Genomic DNA, 26,027 nt, shown 5'->3' with positions numbered 1-26,027 from the left:
AAAGACATTAGTCCTTATTATGTTTTCAGTTTCTCGGTTCTGTTGTGTGGTCCAGTTGCTGTACGTTCGGATATAAATAAAATAATAGCAGTGTCACATATCTGAATATCATTATCCTACGTCGACACGATCTGAATACGAGTCATCAAGATTTTTAAAAGACACCTCAAAGATATAAGATACTTGAAAATAATTTACATGTGTACCGATATAATTCTATTTAATGATTAATTTTGCATCGTTAAATCGCAATTAACAGCGGTCAAAAAAAAAGTGGAATGTCGTATTTCTTCCTAACGGCAAAGACATTAGTATAGCCTGTGTGAAAATAATGCTGAAGTTGAAACTCTTTTGTTCAGTGGGTATGTCTTCACTGAGGGGAATTAATCTAATGTCAATGAAACACATATACACTTACACGTCGTTGCCTCTTCATACTGGAATTATTCACTAATCCATAGTACTGCGTAATGGAAATTCCTATACTTGTGTCTGATCAAAAGTTTCATAGAAACACTAATCGACTCATAAAAAAGGCTGCTTTTGATATATACACTCTTAAAAGCAAATCATCACTTTATCTCTATCTCTAAATTGTCATCTCCAGCGCTGATATCGCTTTTCACTACCTGCCTACTTAATTCATTTACGCATTGAGTGCGTCACTTCTTGTCCATGTCGTTTATACCGTCACACTACGAATCAATTACACCTTCACGCTTACTTCAGCAATTCTAAAACAAAAGGAGTCAACATTACCTATCAACAGTGTGCAAGTTACCAACACTTTGTCTCTTTGTTGACAGTCATTTAGCCACAAGAGTTTAGCCTTTTTCTTTTTTGTTTGTTTGTGTCTATTCTATTCTACTTTCCTTTTTTTTTCGTTCTTTTTTGCAAGCAGCACCATTATGGTTAGGCAGGTCACGCTGAACCCTGCATCTCTACTCCCTCGTCTAATTATTATTCCGTTGTTTGGAAATCGGCAAATAATAGCTCCCTTGTTGAACCGACAAATGGAAATGACGTATTACGAAGAATTTAGAATCAACGCTGGCATTATTTTCTTAATTGAGATTTTAAAAGTCTGCGTGTACAGGTGCTCTTTGGATATTTGTTCTGAACGAGCAGACTACGACGAAATCATCTCGGGGTCGCGACGCGTCGCTACAAAAACTTATTAAAACTTTACACTGAGCAAAATTGAGCAAAAGAATGATGAAAATAGCATCCTTTGTCTAGACAGTGTCGGCGGACGGTGGGAGAACGTTCTTCTGATATTCCCCAAGTTTGTTCCCGTTCCCGCGCGGTCGGTAGTTGGCGACGATGACGAAACCGTCTTTGTTCTTGAAGGGTATCTTGGCCACTCCTATTTCCGAGCTCGACTTCCAGATCATTTGTGTGAATTTGCTGGTCCCTACGAGGTGCCGAAAGGAGATGGATATAGGATTAAAAAAAAAAATAGAAATATAACTTATGAGCAAGCGGGACATTAAAGGCATTATGTACTATTTGCAGATGAAAAACAGCTGCAGTGCATTAACATAGTTCTTAAATGTGAGTTAGGGATAGAAACAACCAATGTAAAAAATGTTAATCAGTATAATCGATGTTAAGTATTGTTAAGTATACAAAATGTGAACAATAACTATAATAAGATGGTCTCTAAAATAAACCGTCTACAGTTATGGTTTAGTATTAAGAAAAAATATTGATATCTTCTTATAGTTTAGGCTTCTTTGCAAAATGTGTATATTGTAAGATGTTTTGTCACACAACTGACCTACACATATGCATTAAATGGGATAACGTGAACATTTAAAAAAATGGAAAACAGTACCTTTCAAAGCGATGCATCTCTTCTTAGACTATAAGCCAGTTTACAGTTTGCGCATGAGCAGAAAAAGGTTATTTGTACAATCAGGCATGTTGGTTTTTTTAATTCACTGAGATAAGAATCCCTGATGTAATGATTATTCATGCAACCCCTATAAATGGTGCTTACTAGCACATCCACCTGACAGCAAGCCTGGTATTTAGAAGTGTTGGTAGAAAAAGTTTATTTATGCATTCAACACAAAACAATAAAATGAATGCCTGCCGAAGTGTCAATTGACAGACCATTCTAGTCACCTGCTCTGCGTAAGTTCATTCTTTGTTTGAACTTGATATCCATAAATTGTGGGCAGCCTTATTTATCATGCTGCTTTGAAAACGAGTGAAGTGCCTAACCAATTGAGAAAAAAAAAAAGGTCATTTGTACCGATGTGCCCATGAGCTAACTGTGAACTGGCTTATTGATCTTACTCTACAAGAGTCATAGATCATATTTTGAAATCGAACCTTCTTGGTTCAAAACTTACTTAGGTTATCAAGGGTAACGTTACTGTCCTCTCTCGTTCCCCCTCTTATACGCCATTGATAGTTCAAAGTATTCGCGAATTCTATAAGATTTTCACAGCTTTGGAAGAGCTAACTGGTTTATGTTCATGATTAAATTGGTGACTTGACCTGTACAAGATATTGTACCAAAGGGAACTATAGAGGGCGATAATTATGATTCATCAGCAGTGTCTGCTATGCTGCTCACGCGCCGCCTTGGGCACCTATCTATCTTTGGTTCGTTTTCCTTGAGACGTTCATTGTTCTTTTTGAAGGTTCCCTATTCATCAGAGTGGCCTCTAATATTGTCCAGGGTTTTTGCCTCTTTAAGGGTAAAGTTTCCAACGAACTGTAGGGGAATCATTGAGTACACAACATTATCAAAACATTTAGTGCATGCTCCGGAAAAGTCGGACAATAAGTTGGTTTGTTCTTCAGTTTTGATTATTCATTTGAAATCCTGCTAAGATCGGAAAGCCTAAACAACTTCGATGTCTGCTTTTAGGAGCAGCGATGCCGAAAGAAAATAAAGTACATGTAAATAAAAAAATGTTCATTAGAAAACAAAAAAAAGCAACAAGATTTTTCTTGGACATCAAAGAAGAATTGCTTGATTATAAAGCTCCACCGCAAGGCAAAGATTCTTAAGCACATTTCTATGAGAAATAGAGATGGTGAGCTTTCCATTGAAAAAAAATATGCATGCAAATTGTGACTTTCTTGAAAACATTTATTGATATCGTTGCACCATTCTGACGTTGCAAATTATTGAAGAGCCTAATCTACAGAGGGAAGCATATGAGAGTGAAAATAATCTATAAACTTCTCTTGAATTCCTTTTGAAATCTTCGAATGGATTGTTCGATTTTCGTAGGACGTTTAGCTGATCATTTTACTTATTTCTCGACGTTCGCCGAGTTCACATGATACCATGTTTGGAGGAAACTGCCATAGTACTTTAAAGGGCTGGTATAGTTTTTTGTTGAAATTTTCGGGGTGGGGAGATAATCAGAAACTATCTACATGAAATATCAAAGAGCATACAACTTTAAGAGGGATAAAAACTTTATTTGATGAAAATCGGAAATAATAAAAGGTGGGACCAAGGTGGGACCAAGGTGGGACCCACACGTACATGTACTTTGCTTTTGGATATCTCTGCCATTTCAAAACCTATTTTCGTCAAATCAATTTCGAAGTCCTTTTAGAATTGTATGCTCTATACTATTTCATACAAGTGGTTTCCAATAATCTCGCAAAATGTCAAAACCTGAATCCCCATCTCAATCAAAAGTATGCCAGCCTTTTGAGGGAAAACCCCGAAGATGACGTTATACCTCTCTGCCATCGTTGCAGGTCGTAGTCATAGTTCTTCTCCTCTTCAAGCCATTTCATCACCACCTGCTCTCCACTCAGGTCTTCTGTCGTCAGCAAAATGTTCTCTCCCAGAGCTAATGGTGGGAAAGAAGATTATTATGCCGTCATCATAAAACGAAATGAAAGTCCGCACATTTGGCAGTGTGATGATCGTCAGGGCGTGTGGGCGTGTCTCTACGCATTCAAACTCTTACACATTTTGGAAAACAAAACCGTACTGTATAATCGTTCACTTTATGAGTACATTATAAAAAAACACATCGAATTTGATATTTGCCGGCTCTGGGCAACATCAAACATTACAGCAGTTTAGAAACTCCTGTAGTTGCTTATCCACTCGTTCAACTGGAACTGCACATGAAAAAGAAGTATGCAAAGATTTTAACACACAGAATAAACCTATTCAAATTGATGAATTCTTGCGTCGAGTTGTTTTTATTGCAACTGATAGACAAGTTGTCCTTCATCGACATAAATAAGTACCGATCATTCAGTATTTTATCAGTAGCTATGAAAAAAAGTTAAATCATGGGCATTCATACTCTGGTTGGATTCAAACTAACGATCTCGTGATTAGCGGACAGGCGCCAAATCTACTACAGACTACTGAGCTTCGTTGGTTCCAATCAGTATAGCCTGAATGTATTATCTTTAAAAAAAAATCTTTTATAGGAATTAAAAACCGTTTGAAATGGCGGTACTCTCGATGTATCCTTACTCTGATTGTCACTGTTTTGGAGGTAGCCCTTCTCCGAGATGTTCTGTGCCCAGTTCATGGCGGACGTGGCGACTTCGTCCGACCAAGTCAAGTTGGCAACGCCCCTCTCCTCCCGCAGCTTGTTGTGTGCGTCCACACAGGACTGCTTGAAGTCGTCTGTATGTGTGTGCGTGAAAAGGGCATAGAGAGAAATAGAAATAGATGGGATATATATATATATATATATATATATATATATATATATATATATATATATGTCAGAGAGAGAGAGAGAGAGAGATGAGAGAGAGATATGAATAAAAGGTGAATATTTACATCAATGCAAGCATAAAAGCCAGCAACATTTGTCATCATACACTGTATTTTCATTCATTGAATCTTCCACGAATTACCTGCATACATCGACAGATCAAACATTACTGATATAAATGTGAGAATACCATATAATACAAACTTTACATAATACTCAAAGTTAAGGGACGCACTTAAATCAGTATAAAGTACGTCATATCTATATTTTAGAATTAAGATAATGTGTGGAGCAACCTACAGAAAAAAACAACCAGATGCTTGTGGTGATAAGCCCCCAGAAAGGAAGGAAAATGAATAATAAGGGAGAGAAGAGACAGGATGAGATGAAAAGTGAGAAATCTATTAACGTCCTGCTATCGAAATCGTCGGTATAGAAAAGAGAAATTTGCTTTAGCCGTTCAGCATTCTTTGAGGAATTTACAGTATTGGAGACAATGATCGATGATAAGTCAATTATTGATTCTCCCGGACTGATTTCTAACGTGGTGGCAAAAGTCGAGTATCACAAAGCTAACACGGTTTGCCCCAACGAACGCAAACTACAGTATACGGCGCCACCTGTCGTGACAGTCAATGTAAAGAGACACACGAGGGATCTCGCGTGGCGTATGAAACGTTTCCTCTTGTACTGTGCGGACATTTTAGTAGATGCACTGATTATTATAATTCATGTCTTGATCCAAACTTGACTGACATGTTTCACATTAGTTGTATGTATGTATGTATGTAAGTAAGGGTGTATGTATGTATGTAAGAGGGTGTATGTATGTATGTGTATATAATAATGCACGGTGTGGACGTACGTATTTTGTACTCGTGAACGTACATTTGTGAGTAGACCTACATGTATGTGTGTATGCGTGTATTTATGTATGTATGTTTGTTGTATGTAAATAATGTAGGTATGTTTATACATTTTATACATATATGTATGTTGTTGTTCATATACGTTGATTTACGTTTCTGTCGTTCTCGCTTGATTATAAATTTCGATCTGCGATTGCCATTCTCCGGGCATCATCTGCACCGTGCGTGTCACGTGTTCAATCATATCGACTGGCTTTCCCAGGTATTTATCGATTAAACTTGACTCTGAATGAAATGGGCACGGACACATTACTTAGCTGCATGCATCCTTATCGTTGGCAATTGGTCAGTGTCAGAACGGTCTTCATGATATCATAGATATTCATAAGCACAAAGCTACATCAAGGAAAGCGATGTAATAAATGCTTATACTCAATGCAATGGTTGATTCGTGTCATGACGACAAACTTTATAAACAAGTCCAACACTGAACAATTTCAATTATGATATGCTACAGAGCGTCGGGAAGTTATAGATGCGTGGTATTATCTTCATATTCCCATGATATCTATCCCCACACGCACCTTCGCGCGTTCCTGGAAGTGCAATATGTTATCACGTGCATGAGAATGGACTCCGTACGATACCACCCCATCTCCGTTTTTTATGAGGTAACTGTGTCGGTATACGATTGGTAAAGATAATCCTGTCAGCGTGAACATTATTTAGGGCCTACTCTTATACATACTTCATTTAATTTTAATCGGAAACATGACGGTATGCAAAAAGAGAGAGCCTAGTGAGTGTTTTTTGGTACGTGCAGCACTGCACCATGCTACATACGCTCCACACGCACGTAATCATGACTATGTATAAAATGATTATGTTTGTGTGGGTGTTTGTAATCATTTAATGTTCGTGTTTTCCTAATTGTTGGCTGGATAACGAAGGAGGGATGTAACTGAATTATTCCAAAACAAATCAAGGTACAAGGTCTTGCATTTAGCCATGCATACACAACACTTCAAACCGTGATTCGGTTTTGCAAGAGATTTGGAAGGGGGAGGCTAGGAACAAACTAACCATAGCACACGTACAAACACGCAAAATGACAATAATCAAGAAGCCACGAGTAGTGCCTTTTTAATGATTTTGACCTTTCAAATCGGCCACACCGCGAATCTGCTGTGCCTCCAGATAAAGATCAGCTTCTTGCAAATGACAGAATATTATCTAATTGAAATCTGTTGATGCACGTACACCAAGACAACGGCTGGGGGGGGGGGGGGGGATGACTATTTCGCCCTTGTTAATGCATTACGTGTTGTGGTGTCTCGTCCGCCAGGTCTAAATCAAAAAACTTGAAACGTTTTTCCCCCAAAAAGCGATAAGTTTTCGATTCCACAATGTCTGTAGGCGTGCACCATCTCAGTGGCCTTGTGTGTGTTTGTGCGTATGAGCGTATTTCATCAAATGGTTTTTTTTTCGTATCTCGACATTGGCTCGGCAATACACGCAATGAAAATGGCTGCAGACACGATTTTGCTTTCTGTAAACATTGCACAGTTGTCTATGCAAATAACTCCGTGCATGCAAGGTGGCTGACACTTGGCTGATGTGTGATGGTTATCATGGCCCTGCACGTGGAGAAACTCGCGGCCTCAGTCTGCACATGGCGACTCCAAAGTGGACTACGGCCGTCTGTAACGCACATGTGACAGACAACAACTTACATCGAACTCGAAGTGACAAAATCGGCTATGGTGTCCTTTTAGAGAAAAAACCAGGAAGGAAAAAGAAAGGCCGCAGACCCAAGGCCTCGTGACATCACGAGTGACATTTGATTGCAAGACCGACAGCTGTTGGTGTGTGTGTGTGTGTGTGTGTGTGTGTGTGTGTGTGTGTGTGTGTGTTTGTGTGTGTGTGTTTTAAGAAGTGTTTTACCATTCATCAACAAGCAAACTTTTTCAAACAATATAGAATTTGTCAACATGATTTCAATAACAATTACAACGCGATAAGTTGTTTTCAAAATCGTAACCGTATAGCTTGTAGTGTTTCAGTTTCAGTTTCATTTTCAGTTTATTTTATTTAATCACGGCAATTTGCATAAGCAAAGCTGTTCTTCTGCAAATCCGTGAACAATATAAAAATAGCAGAAATACATACGAAGTGCATATACAATAATATAGAAATGAACAAGTGTCAGGTAGCAACAAAAACATCGAAACATTAAAAAAGTACAGCAAAAAAAAAAAACACCAAAACAACGGAGCAAATACCCTAAAGAAACATGTAATTTCAACAATATCAAGTAGAGACAGGGAGAAAAGAGAGAGACAGAGAGAGAGAGAGAGAGAAAGAAAAATCCTACTGGGCAGTTGCTTAGGCTACAGCAGAGACTCAGATATACATCAAGAGCTCGTTTGAAACTGGACAGAGAGAGCTTACATTTCAAGTCATAAGTTAACCTATTCCAACATTGGACTCCTCTAAAGGAAAGAGTTCTTTTTCCGACTTCTGTTTTTACCTTACACAATATAAATTTCTTCACACTGTTTCTCAAAAAATAATTTGTTATGTGTTCTTCAAAATATTGCAAAACATATTCTGGAAACATTCCATTAGAAATTTTATACATAACATGTAGTAATTGTTTATATCTTCGTTTTTCCAAAGTATCTAATGACAAACGATTGTAAATTGCTGAGGTCGAGTATTTTGATTCAACCAAAAGGACAGTTTTTAACACTCTATTTTGAATAATTTGCAACTTGTCAGAATCCGTTTTTCGCAGATTATTACCCCATACAACGCTGCCATGATCGAATTTACTCTGAATAATGGATTTGTAAAATACAAGAGCAGTTTTTTTCAGTTATACAAAATCGTATTTTTTTCAATAAATATATACTTTTCACTGTGCTTTTTATCACCCTATCCACCTGTTGGCTCCAATCAAGATGTTGGTTGAGATAAACTCCTAAGTATTTACAGCAAGTATCAGAGGGAACCTCAGATTCATCAATGCTGACTCTCAACACCTTGTTCCTAATCCTCTTCCTGGAACCTATTAACATCGCTTCACACTTTTTCACATTCAGAGCAAGTGTGTTTACTTCCAACCATTGTGACAAGCACGACAAGTCATTATTTAGACCCCTTTGTATTTGACCGAGATCCTTGCCAGGTATAAATAAAGACATGTATCGTCAGCGTATAAATGGACCTTGCATTCCTTAATGCAATCAGGCAAGTCGTTGATGTATACATGAATAACAAGGGCCCTAACGTAGAGCCCTGTGGGATTCCACATGATACATATAGGCTCGGATATGGAGCCTTCAATAGTAGTATACTGAACACGATCATGGAGATAATTACTAAATCCAAGAAGAGATAACTTATGAAGAAGTGTCGCATGATTGACTGTGTCGAATGCCTTTTTAGGTCAATGGAGACCATTCCAACCATTTCACCCTTATCTATGTTATGGAGCATTTCTTCTGTGACACAAAGTAACGCAGTCATAGTGGAATGGGCAGGTCTGAAGCCTGATTGATTTGGGTTAATAATATCATTTCTATTCAAATAATCATACAACTGGTTAAAAATGAGTTTTTCAATTATCTTTGTAATAACAGACAAAATAGATATGAGTCTGCAATTACCCATCTCATTTCGACTACCACTTTCATACACTGGCGTAACTTTTGAGACCTTCCATTGTTCTGGAATGCAACCAAAATTCAAAGAAAGATTAAATATGTATATACCGAAGTGGTTTTGCAATTATACGTATAACAGGCTTAATCAATGTCATAGGTATAGTGTCCATTCCATATGAGTTTTTTTATTGGCATACTTTCAACCACTTTCACAATGTCTTCTTCAGTAACATCTTCAAATGAGAACAAGGAACTCCTCTTCGGTACATATTTTGCAATCTCTTCCTCAGTTCTTTGATCATGACTCTTGCAAATCGTATCTCCTATATTTGTGAAATATGCATTAAAACAATTTGACATATCAGTTTTATCCTTGTCCTGTGTGTTATTATCCACAATATATTCTATTTGCTTGAAGGTATTCTTTGAAGGAGTAATAAACTTAAAGATTCCCAAACATCTTTTGAGTTACCATTACTGGAATAAATAACATTGCTTATTATTCTTTCTTTGCCCGACGACATTTAATTTCATGGTAACTTCGTTTCTAAGCTTCGTGTATAACTTCCACTCACTTGGAGTTTTAGATGATTTAGAAATGAGTTTTTGTCTATCTCTGTGACGCATTAGATCTAAAATTTCTTCTGTTATCCAAGGGGATTCTTTTTTCTCTACTCTTTTCTTTCTTAGCGGTACAAATGCATTCATCAACACTTAATAACTTTCTTTCAAATTCATCATATGCCTCAAATACATTATGGTATGTATACATGGTCCCATTGTACCTTAGAAATCGTCAACGTCGTACAAAACAATATACACTAATTGACTTCTTTGATCAAAGCTTATGATAAGTTGCAACACCATGTGATAAAGTGTCAATTTCATGACATATGATGTTGGTGGCTTTTTGGTGAATATACTTCTCATCATTACAGCATTAATCTTTCACCCTACCTTGTCCTTTCGGGGGGCATTCAACGCTTCAGAATGGACTGGTGTTTCGTATTACAAAAACCAACTGATGGTGCATTCATCCGCAAGAAAAGATACTCCCCTCCCCCCTTAAGAAAATACCGTACTCGAATAGTATCTATTGTGTAGTACGATGTTCAGAGTTGCCATTGTCAAGCTTGCATTATACCATGACTGAGCTACTTTTAATCCGCCATGATCGAAGTCCACTTTCATGATCGTAGTCTTGCAAGCGGATAATGTTTGATGTACATGATCATGTACTTTATAGTGAGTACATACAGGGTGAAGAAGTCAGTGATTTTAATTTAAAAAAAAATGTTCTGCGAATTGATGAGCTTCAGATGTGAAAAGCTCGTATCGTGTGTAGTGGCTGGTTTCAAAGGCGAAAAGCCCGGCAGCTGGAATGCGTTCATGGTTGTAGTACAATCAGACAATGGGATAGTGACAAGATTTCAGTTGCGCGCCGCCATTCATTAAAATGCACGTTAAGGTTGCCCAGTAGTGACGCATTTTGTATAGTTTCCTTTTCTAGTATACAGAACTCCAGGAGTCGGCGCCGGCAAAGCCAACAAACCATTCGTCCGTTCATTGTTAACACTGATTTGTTGGGGTTTTCTCTCTCCATTTCCATCCCCCCCCCCCCTCTCTCTCTCTTCAGGTGCAAGTTGTCAGGTGTTTTTTTTTTCTTTCCTTGAGAGAGGTGTCCTATTTACGCAGGTGTAACCAATCCCACGACTACCTCTTATACGGTTCGTTGTTGTTGAACCCACACGTGAGGCAATATTTAATTTTCAGCGACCCCCAGAGCCACCGCCTGGTATCGACTGAAATTATTACCGCGGCTCGTGCTATATATGCGTGGGGGCAAGTGGCTATTATGTGTACAGCAAAACTTGAGGGACCGGGGTCAAAATCCCTCCCGCAGATTACGTGCACCAGGACATCTGAAGATATTTGAACCTCTCGCAGCCTGCGAGGGGCGATATGGTTCCAAGGCGAGATAGAATGTGGGGGTCGCGAAACAGCTTTAGTGTTACTATTCTTCTTAATGATTTTGTAAATCTGCACGAAGTTGGAGCCAAAAACCCTCGAGAGTGTTTTTAGCACACTCGCCATGTTTCCATGTCGTTGTCTTAACACTCTCAGAAGCAACATCTTACAATGCCATTGAGATTATGCATGAAACAGTCACCACTGGTAGTGACCGACTTAAAGCTGCTACGTGAAACACACATTCACCTATTTACTATATACACGTGTTTGAATGTCTGTTGTCTCTTCTAGTTATAATGTATGAGTTTATCTGAATTAGACCTGTAGAATGTAACATAAACCGTACATCGCAAAAAAGAAAAAAAAATACAGTGCACTCCGTTCTAGCGGACACAGTTTTTATGGAATTCTCCTTTAAGTTTAACGAAGTAGGCCTAAATGTTCAGGTCCCAAATTTGTCACCTATACTCGTATATCTTTATACAGTTAACAGTTTACTGTTCGGCTGTAACGAAATTTTGATAAAACGAAAGAAAATCGCCGGCCCTGAGAACTTCGTTATAACGGGAATGCATCTATCATTAGACGCGACATTAAAGAACCCCCCCCCCCACACACACACACATAATTTATTTGAAAAAGAAAGTATATTTTGAGCAAGTACGTAACAGAGAAAATCCAAACGTATCATTTTCTTTGTTTCAAGACGAACTTAGGAGGAAAAAACATTTATCTGCTTTTATTTTCTCATAAAAAGTTTGGCAGATTTTTCAGTTTTTCATTTGTTTTGGTTGTTGCTTTGTTCTTTGCCAAAAAAAATATAGGTTCAGACTTATCGAAAGAAAGAGGCTGACACGTCCTAACTATGGCGCATGTCCTCGCGGAGATAAAACCCCACTTGCATCACCATAACTCATCTATACGCCTATCAGCCTTCCAGGTCTTGATTCATTGGAACCTTAATACCTCCCGACTTAAGGAATCGCGTTAAGGCCGCGCTTCTGCCGCCTCCTGGCTGAGTGTGCAAAGCCGAGCAACTCACTACAGAAACAATAACAATAACAACGCCAGGGATTCCACTTTTATCGGATATGACATTACTAGCATAAGACGGACGTGGGTGAATCCGATCTCGGGCGCATTTTGTGCGAATAAATTACCTCATTATTCGATTGGCGACGACATTTGATCCGACAGAAATTTAGAGGTTAGAACTCCATAACCTTTTACCCGGGCCAACGTTCAAAGGAACGGATGACGGCTGGGTACAATGTAGGTCTGGAAGGAGAAGGCGAAAAGATTGCCAAGGTTTTTCAAGAAGAAGAAACACAGCAACAATAACATCTCCGAGTCTTGCGTCCTGGAAGTGCATGCGTGGCGTGGGTGTGTAGGCCTATTTGTTTGCATTAATGTCTGATTCCGTACGTGTGTGAGTGTGTGTATACGTGCGTGCTTCTGTGTGTGTGACATAATTTTGGTAGTCTGCATCAAATTCACACTATTAGGTTTCATGTATAAGTCAGCAAACCTCAGTTTCAACACCCTTCCACACAGATATGTACCGAGACTGACCAAGGAGCGTCTGATGGCTGTCTTTTACTTAGTGCATCCGGAGAAAGTAAAGATCTCAAGTGAATTTATGTGCCAGGAAGCATGCAACAGTTGGTAATCCACAAAGTCCACCAAACGTGTATCTTCACTAGCGTCAAGTGTTGTCAGGAGGAAGTACCTGTACGGTCGTTCATCAGGGTTGACTCATCGAGGAAGGCACGTGCATTTTGGCATGCAACACCACCCGTTCTAAATGTTCAAACCGATACACGCAGTCTTCAATATTTCGGCTGTCTCGGATCGCCATCTCCTCCTCCTCCTCCTCCTCTCCGCCACTCCCCGTCATTATCCTCTTTCCCCCCTCCCCCTCTTCCTCTCACCCCCCGTTCCTCTCCCCCTCCCCCTCCTCTTTGGTAATTTGCCATTGACACTCTCCATTTTCATAACCATATCGAGTAACGGTGGTAAATAGACATTAAGGGGCTTACCGGGTGATGGTTATTGCAGCAGTAAGCAACAGTAAACGAGAAAATAGTTCTGCCTCATATCATATTAATAATAATGCATGTAAGATTGACTGAGTGGTAAATAAGATCAGCTTCCATCACTTCTACATAAATATAGATCTGTGAATATAACAAAATGAATCATCGCCGTTATATTCATCACCCTTATCATTCTAAGCGTTTCTATTTTGAGCTGCCACCCCCCCCCCCCCACCAACATCTCCGTTTTCTTCTTCACAACTACAATCACTTTAAAAAAAACCACAGACACTGCTCTCGGGCGATTTCCTAATGGCCCTCGGCCCAGCTAGAGTGCAGAACTCGCCTTTTGTAATTATTCATGACCGAACGATTGTAAATATTGCCGCTCCGTCGGAGTAACAGCAGCAGTCGTCCTATACCTCCTATTCACATTATACCTGCATTCCCCCTCCCACGGGTTGGCCGATCTACAGTTCTCGGCAAAGTGGTAGGTGTGATTAGGGTGGTGAGACACACCTCCCTGATCTGATCGCAGAGCTCCTTTAAGTTGGGGGAAATCATCCATGACCGAATTATTGCAAATATTGGCCAAGATTAATCAATACCACTGCCACTTAATCCGCCACCTATTTCCTCCCCCCCCCCCCCCCCGGGCTTCTTCGAAGGAACTGTTTACCATCGGGAGCAGTGATTTAAAAAATGTTCGAGTTGTAACATTTGATCCATATGTCAGCTGTATGTGTAAGTCAGTTGTAGCACAAAACATCCTATCGTATAAAAAATTCACAATAAAGCCTAAAATATCATAATGTATGGAGATATCACTATATTTTCTCAATAAACAATAACTGTAGATGGCTTATTCTAGAAACTATAACTATTGTTCACATTTTGTGTATCTAAGAATACGTAACATTGATTGTACTGATTAACATTTTTACATTGGTTGTTTCCATCCCCAACTCACATTTTAGAACTATGTTGAAGAACTATAACTCAAAACTGGGTTTTTGTTTCATCTGCAGATGCCTTTAAAGTGGCATTCTACTCGAGATTCAAAATTGTCTTTACTGCAGAAAGTAAAATAAAACAGACAAGATGGTGATAATCAAATGTAGGTCACTGTGATATTAATCCTGCAAATATATCCCATTTTCCGTGTACACAATGATCTCCAACCTCCCTCTGTCAGATATGTTTAGGCATAAATTGTTTAGGCATAAATTGGAGTGTGATGATATACGGGGCACCATATTGTATTAAAATTGCAGCGATTTAGCAATGATTGCTCTGTATAGTATGGAGAGAGTCGATCGTATAGTTGATGATTAAAAAAAAAAACAATTTACGGGAATCTTCCTGACTGTTTATTAATGATGGGAGAGAATAAACGTGGGACACTGACAAAATCACCGTATATTCAATTTGAATATTCACTGTGACGGGCACCGCCACTTGGGGAAAATATACATGACTGTAAAATGTCATATGTCCTCTCTTAATGTTCTCCACTATCACCTTTCATGTTTAAGTCAACTTTGTCAAAGAGTGGAATATTCCCTTCGATGCAGTACTGCTCACAGGTGGACAAATGTCACCGCCCACTACCTTGCCGACGACATGAAGAATACAGAGTACGCACATTTTAGAAAATTCACTCCCATAATCGATACTAGTCGTGCTGATGCGCGACTGATGGATGAGATGATCATTCACTTCAAATCAAATCGCAACTTTTCCGTTCGTTTCTGCACTGAAGCAGCATTCAGATTTGCGGTCATATCACAGCGCGAAAGAGGAATAAGCTGACGTAAAATGTTACTCAAAACGAAACAGACACGCTCGACATTGACATTACAACAAGCACTAATGATAAGTCAAGCTGAAACTGGCTCTAATGAAAGAAACGACACCATGCAACAGCCTGTGTGTATACATGGAATCTTATACAGTGTACGTATACTATTTGGGCTTCACTGATCTATACCCTATGTTTTATTACAGAAAGCAAGCACCTAGAGCGATACTTTTTTTGGGGTAGAAATGGCTACATAGCAAGCACACCAAGACGATACGTCGGACATTCTCGTGGGACGGGGCATGTTTTATATGCAGACGAACTCCCCAATTTTATTATCATTATTTTTTTAGCGATATCACACTCACTGCATTTAGAGTACTAAGTATTTTTCACTATGTAATATAACATTCGTCATTTTCCATTTTATTTTTAAAAGTGTACGGTATTTTTACCATTAAAAAAAGGTATAATCAAGTAATTGCTCTGCAGCCCCCCCCCCCCCCCCCAACATGTGTTGGGTCCTCTTTTCTTCCGCTGGAGACGGTAATACCTATTATACATGGGGTTCGGTATAATTATAAGGTTATCAAATTGCTCGACTTATTTGTCGGTTCGTTGAGAACAAGCCTGCAGATTCATGTAATTTACCATTCGAACATTGTTCCATTGGTTAAGCTGCAACAAACCAACTGCTGGAACCTGTTATGTGTCATATTTCTGATGTATATCAATAATGACTGTTTGGGGAACAGTATCTCCCGCACGCTTCGGGATTTTTATTACCACCATACCACAAGTACCCCTGGAACTTCAAGTAGTTGTATTTCATCCGTGAATACCGATGCCTTGTTTGTTTTCTTTCTTTTTGGCACAATCTTTCAGGCACTTGTCCGTGTGATATATTGTTTGCCCACCACGCACTTTGTTTCATATCGTCTTGACTATTGAACTTTGAGACGGGATAAAAATGTACCTTATGGGATTGCCTTTATACACGCAGTGCAAACACAGTACTTTTCCCATATTTCACTTTACACCTATATACCCTGCGTGTTATTTTTTCTGCAAAAGCATATCAATCTATATATTTCTTCCTATCTCTTTCAACAACGAACCATCCCATTTCAGTGTTCTACAAAGGATTTATAAAACGTTTCTTGTTTTTATATAATAATGATAATAGGTCCCTATAATAATAATGATAATAATAATAATTTGTGGGGCTTTATACGGGCATTTCTAAGCTCACTGGTGCTATTTATATAGAAAACACAATAACATAAAGACAATGCAAGACCAAAATAACAGTAACGAAAATAAAAATAAGAATACATGTTATGCAGAGATACAATAATTAATAACTGACTGTGTGCGCCTTCAGAAAAAAAAAAATGTATATCATTATATCATCATAATACGTATATTTACATAATGCTGTATTTTATTTTAATGTCGTACTTCTTTTTTTTCCGGATCAATGCGCTTAGAAACATCAGTATCAAGCGCTATATAAATGTTATTCATTATCATTATCATTATTATCATGTAATATATACTAAGTATACATTTTTATGCATTATAATGTTATATACTCTAGGTACATGTGTGTGTGTTTGTTTAGATGTATTTGTGAATGTGTTACGTATGTCACATCAACTTATCTTTTTTAGCTCCAGGCTTGTCCATGACGATTGATAATGAATGAAAAATGGACGACATAGCCGTCATATAACATGATTTTTTGTAATAACTTTAGGGGGTGTCGTGAAAATATCTTTTCAATTATACTAAATGGGCAATTCCGCAGTTAGAGGGACATGACCATAAAATTTCAATTTGGTTTTTTCCTTGATTTTTGTGTTTGATTTCAGAAAGAACACATTGATAATTCAGGAAAAACTATTTTTTAGGGTATCTTGATAGTTTTAGGTATTGAATTCACCAATTTTGAACAAGTAATCTTTCAGAATGAATTTCATCAGCAAAATCTCCATAATGGCAAAGAAGATAGCTAGTCAAGTTTAATGCCATTTTCTAGCCACAAATATTGAATTCATAGAGGCAATACAGTGCTTTCATGGATAGATTAAGTAAAATCAACTTACATGTCTTCGAAATGCAAACATGTGTGCATTTCCCCAACCATTGGACAGTCATGTAACGTTACTAACCAAAAAGTGAAATTATTTACCTCCAGAGAGTATAAAGTGTCTATGAATGATAATATTTCAATTTTTCCTGCTGTGTCCAATGACTAACTGAAATATAAAAATAAGTATTACTAATCATTATAGAAGTTACAAATAACAGCAGTCAAAATGTGTAACGTTACTAACCACGTAACGTTACTAACCACAGCCTGTGTGTATTGTAACGTTACTAACCATGAAATAAGTGAATAAGACTCCAATGGACAGGTCCTGGTCTGGCAAAATTGTGCCTGATGATAGAGCCAGATGTCAACTACAAGATTACGTGGTCATACAGTAAAAAGATATTGGCTTCTTTTTTTAGTAAATTAATTATGCAAATTTACGTATGAAATCATATTTTCACCTATAACTCCATAAAAAAGACTGAAGGATTGCTAAATTTTTGTGTAAGAGTTCCTCAAGACATATCAAACAATTTTCTTGCAAAAAAAATAGCATAATCAAAATCAGTTTCTTTTGTTTTCTATTGTTTTGTTAATTTCTTATGTATTTTAATGTTTTTTAACCTTTTGTTTCTATTGTTTTTTTTTGCCAAAATTTGTAGCAGGCACTTTTTTAAGCTTATCTACATTACGATTGATAAATTTCACTGGTCAAAGGTTGAAACAATAATTAATATCAAATTAACAAAAGAACACAATTTGCATTGGATTTGCACACAATATCATGAATTTGAACTGTTTTCAGGTCGACATGCATTTAAAATGCAAAACATTACATAACTGCAGAACGGTGTACCTGGACGTCGCAAATTTGGTCTCAAAATATGCGGGAGACTTCAATGAAAAAAGTCATGAGACGATGCGGCAAAATCTTTGCGCGTTGCGGAATCGTGGCGGGAAATAATGGAGGGGGGTCTACAGCATTCGCATCACCACAGAAGGCTCACATGGTGCACACTGAGCAATTTTTTTTTTTTTGAACTACTTTCCATGGGAAGGGGCAATTGATGGAATCTGTGGGCCAGCAGAGCATTTTGTGTGGAAAGTAGTGTTAAAAACAATTGAGGCCATCGCTTCAAATTTTCTGTCCCAATTTGAAATTATCATACAATTGTTTGTCAGGGTTAATTACGCTTCAGGTACAGCGAACAGACTTTTGTTTTCAGAACAATGCAGAGATTAGACATTCAAACTGGTCTAAAAGAAAAAAAAATACATGTCTCTAGACTTGAATAAACATGAATTCAACTAATACAATGTATTATTTGAGTTAATGTCATATGACTTAAACTACTTTCACAATAATATAAAACATATATATAACACCACAATTGGCCATACACTGTACATACTACATACCGGTACATTAGTTTTTGCTCTTTGATTTCTTTCCCCTTTATTAAAGGTACTCTTGATAAGGAACACATTAACTGTTTTGCTCAAAAAAACAGGCTGCTTTTGTGAATTACTGTGAGTCATGATAAACAGTGATTGGTGAAGTTATGAAACTGTGGATATCACTTGACCTAGCCTTTAAAAGTGGTACATTTTTTTAGTTTGTAATTTATGCAAACTTTTTTTCTAGTCTTTTTTAACATGTACAAGTACAATGGTACTATACTGCATGAGTTTGATGATTGAAATAAGAGTTTCATGTCTTATCTGATGTTTCTTAGCTTTAACTTTGCATTCTCATGGGGAAACATGAAATGATTTGAGTTAACACACAATTCTGTAATCACTGGACAAACCGTAACGTTACTAACCGTAACGTTACTAACCATGATTTTTGTACTTAGTTTTCAAACAAAGTTATAATGAGAAAGGATATTTTGGGTAGACATTGCCCTTAAAGCTAGAAATGAAAAATAAGTGTTGATATATTTCAAGCTATACCAGTTTTAGCAAACTTTTTGTTCAAAGATGCTCATCAATTTTTTATGTCTTTTTTTTGTAACGTTACTAACCAGCATTAAAAGCAGACCTTTCTTCTAAAATAATTCATGAAATGATTTCATTCTTTGCTCTGTTCTAGGTCTACACTAGAATGATCTCTGGTGACATTAATGAAACTTCACATCCACAGATAGAGAAATGAGTCTAATCTAAATTATGAGAATGTCCCTAAAATGTAACGTTACTAACCGCGGAATTGCCCAAATACATTATGTATAAGAAGTGATTTCTTCGATTTTCTGTGTTCCTGATAAATTCTTCACGTATTAATCCTTGATATTGTTTTCATCCTCAACGTATACATAATAATTAAACGTGACAATCACTGAGTCATGCCTGATTTGTCTGATTCGCAGATATTGGGGCGTAATTTTCTTGTGATTTCTTTGATGGTAATGAGCATGATATATAATTTTCTTTACGGAGATGGTTCGCTTCATTGAATTAACTCGCATATTATACAGAGGGACGCTAATACGTGTTGCCATAGAAACACAGTGACTCCTATACGTTATGTCAAGCTGAAGTCCTCAAAAGAGCACGAAGAAGATTCACAAATTACATTTGTACATCATGTGATTATTCGAAGTTTGAACAGGGAGGTGCACCTCCCTGGATATAAACACACACACACACACACACACACACACACACACACACACACACACACACACACACAAATTAGAGAGGGTGGGAGAGAGAGAAAAAAACTCATTGATGTAGCGCTACAAATGTCGTGCACACAATCATGTACCTCTTTACAACGGAAAAGAAAAAGGCTGTGGCATTCTCACTCGAAAAGAAAAAAAAAGATGGTTTTGCTTTGTAAAAAGCCACACAAGTCATAAACATGAGTTGTGCCATTCCAACACGCATTCTCAAAAAAATACTCCACGAGCTTTCGTTCTTTTGTTCGATGAAGAAAAAAAAATCCCTTTGACATAACTAGCTGCTTTACCACTATAAATAGGATGACTTTATAAAAGATAAAACAGTTTTATTTCAAGCTTGAAATTTCTAAATTGTGGAATGCTGAAGAATTTAGCTTACTACTAGAATAAATTATTTAACGAAGAAAAACTACGGCTAATATTGATAAGACTGGCGAATGAGAAAATGTATAGGGCCTGTAGACTGCCTTCGTGATTTCGCCTCTCACCAAAATGACCAAGGTAATGGTTCTTAACTCGTGCATACGAGTGTCTTTTAGTTCATTGCACTTCTCTTTTCAAGAGACTGGTAATGATAAGTACTTAACTGAACATTGTAAGAATCTAGTTTTCTTGGCATCAGGCTCAAAAGTTATGGAACTGACTATACGTCTCAGTGCATTGCGTTTTGGAGTACTTAGCATACGATTTAGTTTCACAGTCTGAGACATCTTCTTTAAACCTCTGCATGCCACTTTTATTACCTGCCCATAGGTTTCTGTGTGTGAAATGAGTGCACATTTTACTCATTGGCATAGAAAAGGTTAACAAGTGTTATTAAAAACTTGGTGCGGTAATCTCTTATCTATTCAGTGTGGACGGAGCCAGATAAAAAGGCATGCACATTCCTGCATCGGTTGATTAGGGTATGGAAGGATAGCATCAACGTCATGCAAATCAGACACAGACCTAAATCAAAATTATTGCCCCGAATTATATTTCGAGGTTCGACGCAATTTAAAAGGAGCTCTTGGAATGTTCGTTTCTTAGCTATGAACTATAAGGATGGAGCTCTCGCCATCTTAGAGAGTGGTGAATTGGTCAGACGGTTTAAATTTGAAGTGAATACACGCACTGTTCAAGTCGACTGTGACAAACATAGAGGGAATATCAAGCAACCTGAATGATTAGAATGATTACAACCAGACAAAAAATGAGTAAGACATGTAATTTTTAAAGTGAGTGTTCTTTTTTAAGGAGACGATAGATGCAATTTAGTTATGATGTCGTCGCTTGAAAACGAGAAGGATTGAAGCATAATAGATACGATGCATTATGCATTATCAAAGATTGGTGAAATCTACGCGAAGATGAATTCTTGTACTATAGGGAGAGGGGAAACAATGTTCCTAAAATCGTCGATCAAAAATGTGAATTATAATCATATATCCAGAGTAAAAACGGGAGGTGACGACATCATTCGCTCAGCTAATTTGCATATGTTTGCAGGCCGGTGCAACTGTTTGAGACAACATGTCACACTTTGTGACTTCATAAATCACTAAATTTTCACCTCAGATCCGATTCTAATTAAACGTGTATACCGGTCGGTTGGTTTGCATGTTTGTTTGATATTACACTAGCTATTGAAGTCAACTTGATCATCACGTGCCTTTTCACTTCAGATCTTCATGTGTTTGTATACAGAGTTTGAATGCTTATTATTTCGCACCGTGCAAACGTATAGTGACGTGAATGCGAGCATTCATGCAAACGTGACTGGATTACTGGACAACCAAAATAATTCGGCTATTATCGAAAGAAGCACCAAGAAATATCTGTGCTGATGATTCGTCGCTGGAAGAAATAAATATAATAGTAAGACTGCTTTGTAAGAGGTTGGCAGTAAGAGAGGTAGAAAATTGAACAATGAGATCAAAAATAGATCACAAATTTTCCGCTTCTTTACAGATGTAAAATGGTCTTCTAATCGAATCTTCAACTCACTCCCAAAGTGGGCTACATGTACGTAATCGTCTAGGTTCATTCTCTTAAAGAGGCATTCCAGACGATTTTCATAATTTCACATCGTGTAGTACATAAATCGACAGCTCCATGTATAGATTTGCGGAATTTATAGTGGTCTTTGAACAGAGAAACCAATGCTCTGAAAAATCTTAAACAAATTAGGGTGAACAGTGTTGATGACATATAGGAGCCTCACGTATTTCAGAAATGTAGCAGTGCAAATCCATTACAATACCGCTTGATTGACAAGTTCACCTGTGTAGAATGTATGCATACATTCTTCTTTTGTTCTGCTTCCTTGAGCCCCAACTTATGCATTCTTATGGTGAGGTTGCCATGTCAATATCTTTGTTCATTGCAATTTGCTATAAATCTTGAATACATTCTTATTTCTCATCCCAATCACTATAAATTCTGTAACTCTGTACTCAGTATATCGTTGTAACTGTAAAAATCTGAAAATCATCCGGAGGTCTCCTTTAACTCCTGTAATAAGTAACTTTCTTCCCTTTGTATGATTCGAGATGGCGGGTGGCTCAGGTGGTTTGTGTGGCGGGAAATGTAAATTTGAGTATGGAACCCACCGTAACTCTATAGCTGTATGCGCATTCCGTTAGTCCATGTACAAAACTCACGTGCCAAAATCGTGTTTCATCCCCATCCCCCTTGGAAAAACATCATACTAGTCACCGCAGCTTTAATACCCTTGGGATATGAATATTTTTGTTCATTGTATATCCAATGCACTCTCTTGTCAATGGTGGCGGTTCCTCTTTTACGGGAGCGCGATATTTCGAGACATGAAAACATCAGTGGAATGTCTCCAAAATCTCGAACTTGGTAGTGGGTTTCGCCTTACCCGGACAAAGAATGCACACATCTGGGTGTACACAGGTGGTAAACTGCATGTGAAACCTACGAAAACCACGTGTGTATTGATTTTGTGTTTTCAACACCTATCATGGATCTCTTTGTGTTGGCTCACAAGTCATGTGCGGCCATGTCCAATCAGCGGGGATGTGAAATTTCGTTTTACACTTAAGCTTCTATGATGAGAAAGAATCGTCTATTGTTCTGCCTATTTGAGTACACGTGTATTTGGCTTTCACGCAGAGTGTGATCAAAAGAAAATTTAATGCCCAAGTGATTTAGCAAGATAAGTACTGATAAGAGGAGAAGAAATGAGTGGGACAAAATGATGCATGCAAAGAGGACAAAGTAGAGAAAAAAGAAGAGAAAACAGGATCATCGGATTATCGCACTGAATAGGGATATAATGACAATAAAATACATTGATATGTCAAACATATTAATAGCAGCGCCATATTGGAGTCTTTGGTACAGTGTAATCATGTGTTTTTGATCATGATTGTAGGAAATTGTATGAATTGAAGCAAATCAATCAATAGTCTAGAGGAAAAAGAAATCATACTGATTTGTTTGGAGATTTAAGTATATTTCTTAATCTCACAGTCCTGTTGCATAATGATACAGTATGACGTGTTTCGCGTTGCAGGGCCCCGTTTTATCAAAAGATACAATCAATTATAAATTCCATTACCACACAGGCTGCCATAGACTTATGATAGAAATCAACTATATAATCAATTATAACTCTTCATGAAACAGGGCCCAGATCACACACCGTACTTGAACTTGACTGGTACACTTACGGCATTTACATTCTGTCATGTGACGGAGACGATTTCTTACTGGCTAACTCAGCACCACGTGACATTGATTGCATTTGCCTCAACTAGGTAGTGAGTGCATTCGGTGTTATGCAATATGCCTATAATGACTTCCTCCAATGATATTAATATCACAAAAGATTGTATGAAATTGTATGAATTGAAGCAAATCAATCAATAGTATTCCTATCAATTTCTGCACACACTGAAAAGCAGTCGATATTTTAAGCGCATATCCCTCTGATTGTTTTAAAATCGGATAGTTATGGTTTGACAGGAAAAAGGTATAGCCTATTTTCTTACAACGTTTTCAGATATTCCATCGATCTCCTAATCCAAAGGGATTGAAATTGATGACATCAAAATGATTACTTTGGCCAGTTTGGGGGACGTGCACGTGTCTGTTTTGGTTAGGAAACTTTTAGTAGATCAGTGACTGACTAGTAATACACGTACAGAACAAGTACGACTATACATGTGTGCGGGTATTGCCCCGGATTTACGGAACACTTACACACTATGCAACTTTTACCGACCACAGAAAGAAAAAGAAACCCAACAAAACAATCATGGGACTTACAGTGATGTCATTTGCCATCAATTGAATCAAAGTGCATTAATGCAAATCGCCTGTTACCACGGCCGGCGTATTGTGTCACAAGCCACTGTGCTCCATTTCAAAAGGAAGAATAGGATACAAATTCTATTTAAGCGGTGCAACGAGAAGCATCGAATAGAGATTATTCTTTGCTCAGGTCTAAAGCTCCCATTCAAAAACCCAGTGTCACAAGAAAGGAGAGGCGTGGCGTGGGGGTGGAGGGGGGGGGGGGGGGAGGGGTGAGGGTGGAGTCCGGCGGTGGCTTCAGGCGTCCGCAAGTACGTACAAGATTTGAATTGGCAAACTGCGTAAAGGCCTATACATTTCTACGCCAACAAACACACTTTACTGCAAATGTTTAAATTTACAGTACAATAATTACGATTTACTTTCTGCTCACAAATTGGTCAATCTTACGCCAGTTAGCAACTCAGAAACCAGACAGGTAGCTGATAGGCTAATTTGGTGTGAATTAATGTACGTATACACCCATGTTAACGACAGCTTTTCCACTACATGTACTGTGTGGCAGGCATTATCAGACTTCTTTCGGGTGATGCATGGCAAATGGAGCGACACAGCACGTTTTGGTTCTGGTACTTACCCAGGTCGGACATAGTATTGCGATTGTATTGGAAGGTTACAGAAGTAATGATGTATCGACGAGTTCCTTTCTTCTCCTCGGATTAGTCGTGAGCAGACGATAGCCACCCTGCGATACACGCTTACTCGCCACAATCGATCGAGAATGCAGTTAACGCACAGCTAATGTTCCCGCGCAGTAGTAAAGGAACAAATTGCAGTCACATTCGGATCGTCAGTCACACAAAATGCTCCGATTCTGAAGCAGTACTTTGAACTTATCGGTAGGTCCTACCGGCTAATTATCGGATCAGTGCAAATAAGGCTTGCTGTTGACATTACGCCTCGTAGTAAGGTCCAATGACTGCACTCCGACGTATTTGATAGATCGTGTGCTGCGCCAGGGGAGGTAAACACACGCGATCGTCTGGGCATTTCAATGGACTGATTCTAATTCAAAAAGTCGGTTTCATTCCCGGCACATGAACGCCAGACAAGCCATGCAGGTTCACGTAGAGGACCATATGCGCCACAAATGTTCTCCTCACACCGTATACACTATTACATTGGCCTTCGATTGAAACTAGATCGCGGTATCCGTATTCCGCCACACGGCCTGAAACGCAGCCCAGCCTTCTCAAATGCACATACACACCGCTACCACAATGTACGGCTTCGAGACGTCATTTCTTTACCATGCCTTGAATGCATTATCCCCATACAAAAGGGTGAAGTGTTGCGCTAAATCTGGCCTCTCTATTGACATGTATTTCAGCATTTACTACGATTTGACTCAGTGACCTTTAGAATGAACGAAAGTGCCTTTGTAAATACCCTCTTTCTGTCGGGCTGTGAGAGAAAATACAGAAAAAAATTCCCGGGAGAGTTGAGAGAAACTAATGCCAAGAAAGTGGGGACTATCCTCACTCTGTTACTACAGTATGTAGAATCAGGGAGGTGGTTTCCTTGGTAGAATGTAGCTCAGGCAGTGCAGTAAGCCCTATTCTTTGTAATGGTGACATGTAGACTCTTAAGTTTCTCTTCAAAGAATCGTACACTATAACTTGTGAAGACAAAGTATTCAAAAGATGCAGTCTCTGAAACAACTTAACCCATTGTAGCTAACATAATTAATGCGACCTGTTTTTGCGCTTACGAATTCTCCGCCACTTTTGGGTATTCCCCGTCTCGACTGAGCACTGGACGGAATGGCGACAACACCAAGCGCAATGTTGGAAGCGAACTTGTGTGATACGCAGATAAGATTAACAGGTTGATAAATGAGAGCAAAAATG

General features: G+C 38.3%; 1 protein-coding gene across 1 annotated transcript; it reads right to left on the bottom strand.

Moving 5' to 3' along the window:
* On the bottom strand, positions 1 to 25,452 carry LOC139726616 (Golgi-associated plant pathogenesis-related protein 1-like). Its single transcript, XM_071637604.1, has 4 exons — positions 24,755 to 25,452; positions 4,475 to 4,630; positions 3,717 to 3,830; positions 1 to 1,414 (listed from the first exon to the last, which is right to left on the bottom strand). The coding sequence occupies exons 1-4, from the start codon at positions 24,765 to 24,767 to the stop codon at positions 1,236 to 1,238; spliced, it is 462 nt and encodes a 153-aa protein (XP_071493705.1). The 5' UTR covers positions 24,768 to 25,452; the 3' UTR covers positions 1 to 1,235.
* Positions 25,453 to 26,027: the final 575 nt, after the last annotated feature.

This window comes from Diadema antillarum, unplaced genomic scaffold, assembly GCF_040938485.1.
Source record: "Diadema antillarum isolate AM-2024a unplaced genomic scaffold, OU_Dant_1.0 seq00000094_RagTag, whole genome shotgun sequence".
Classification (NCBI taxonomy): Eukaryota; Metazoa; Echinodermata; class Echinoidea; order Diadematoida; family Diadematidae; genus Diadema; species Diadema antillarum.
The sequence above is the reverse complement of the archived record's forward strand: the minus strand, read 5'-3'. Positions and strand labels throughout refer to the sequence as shown.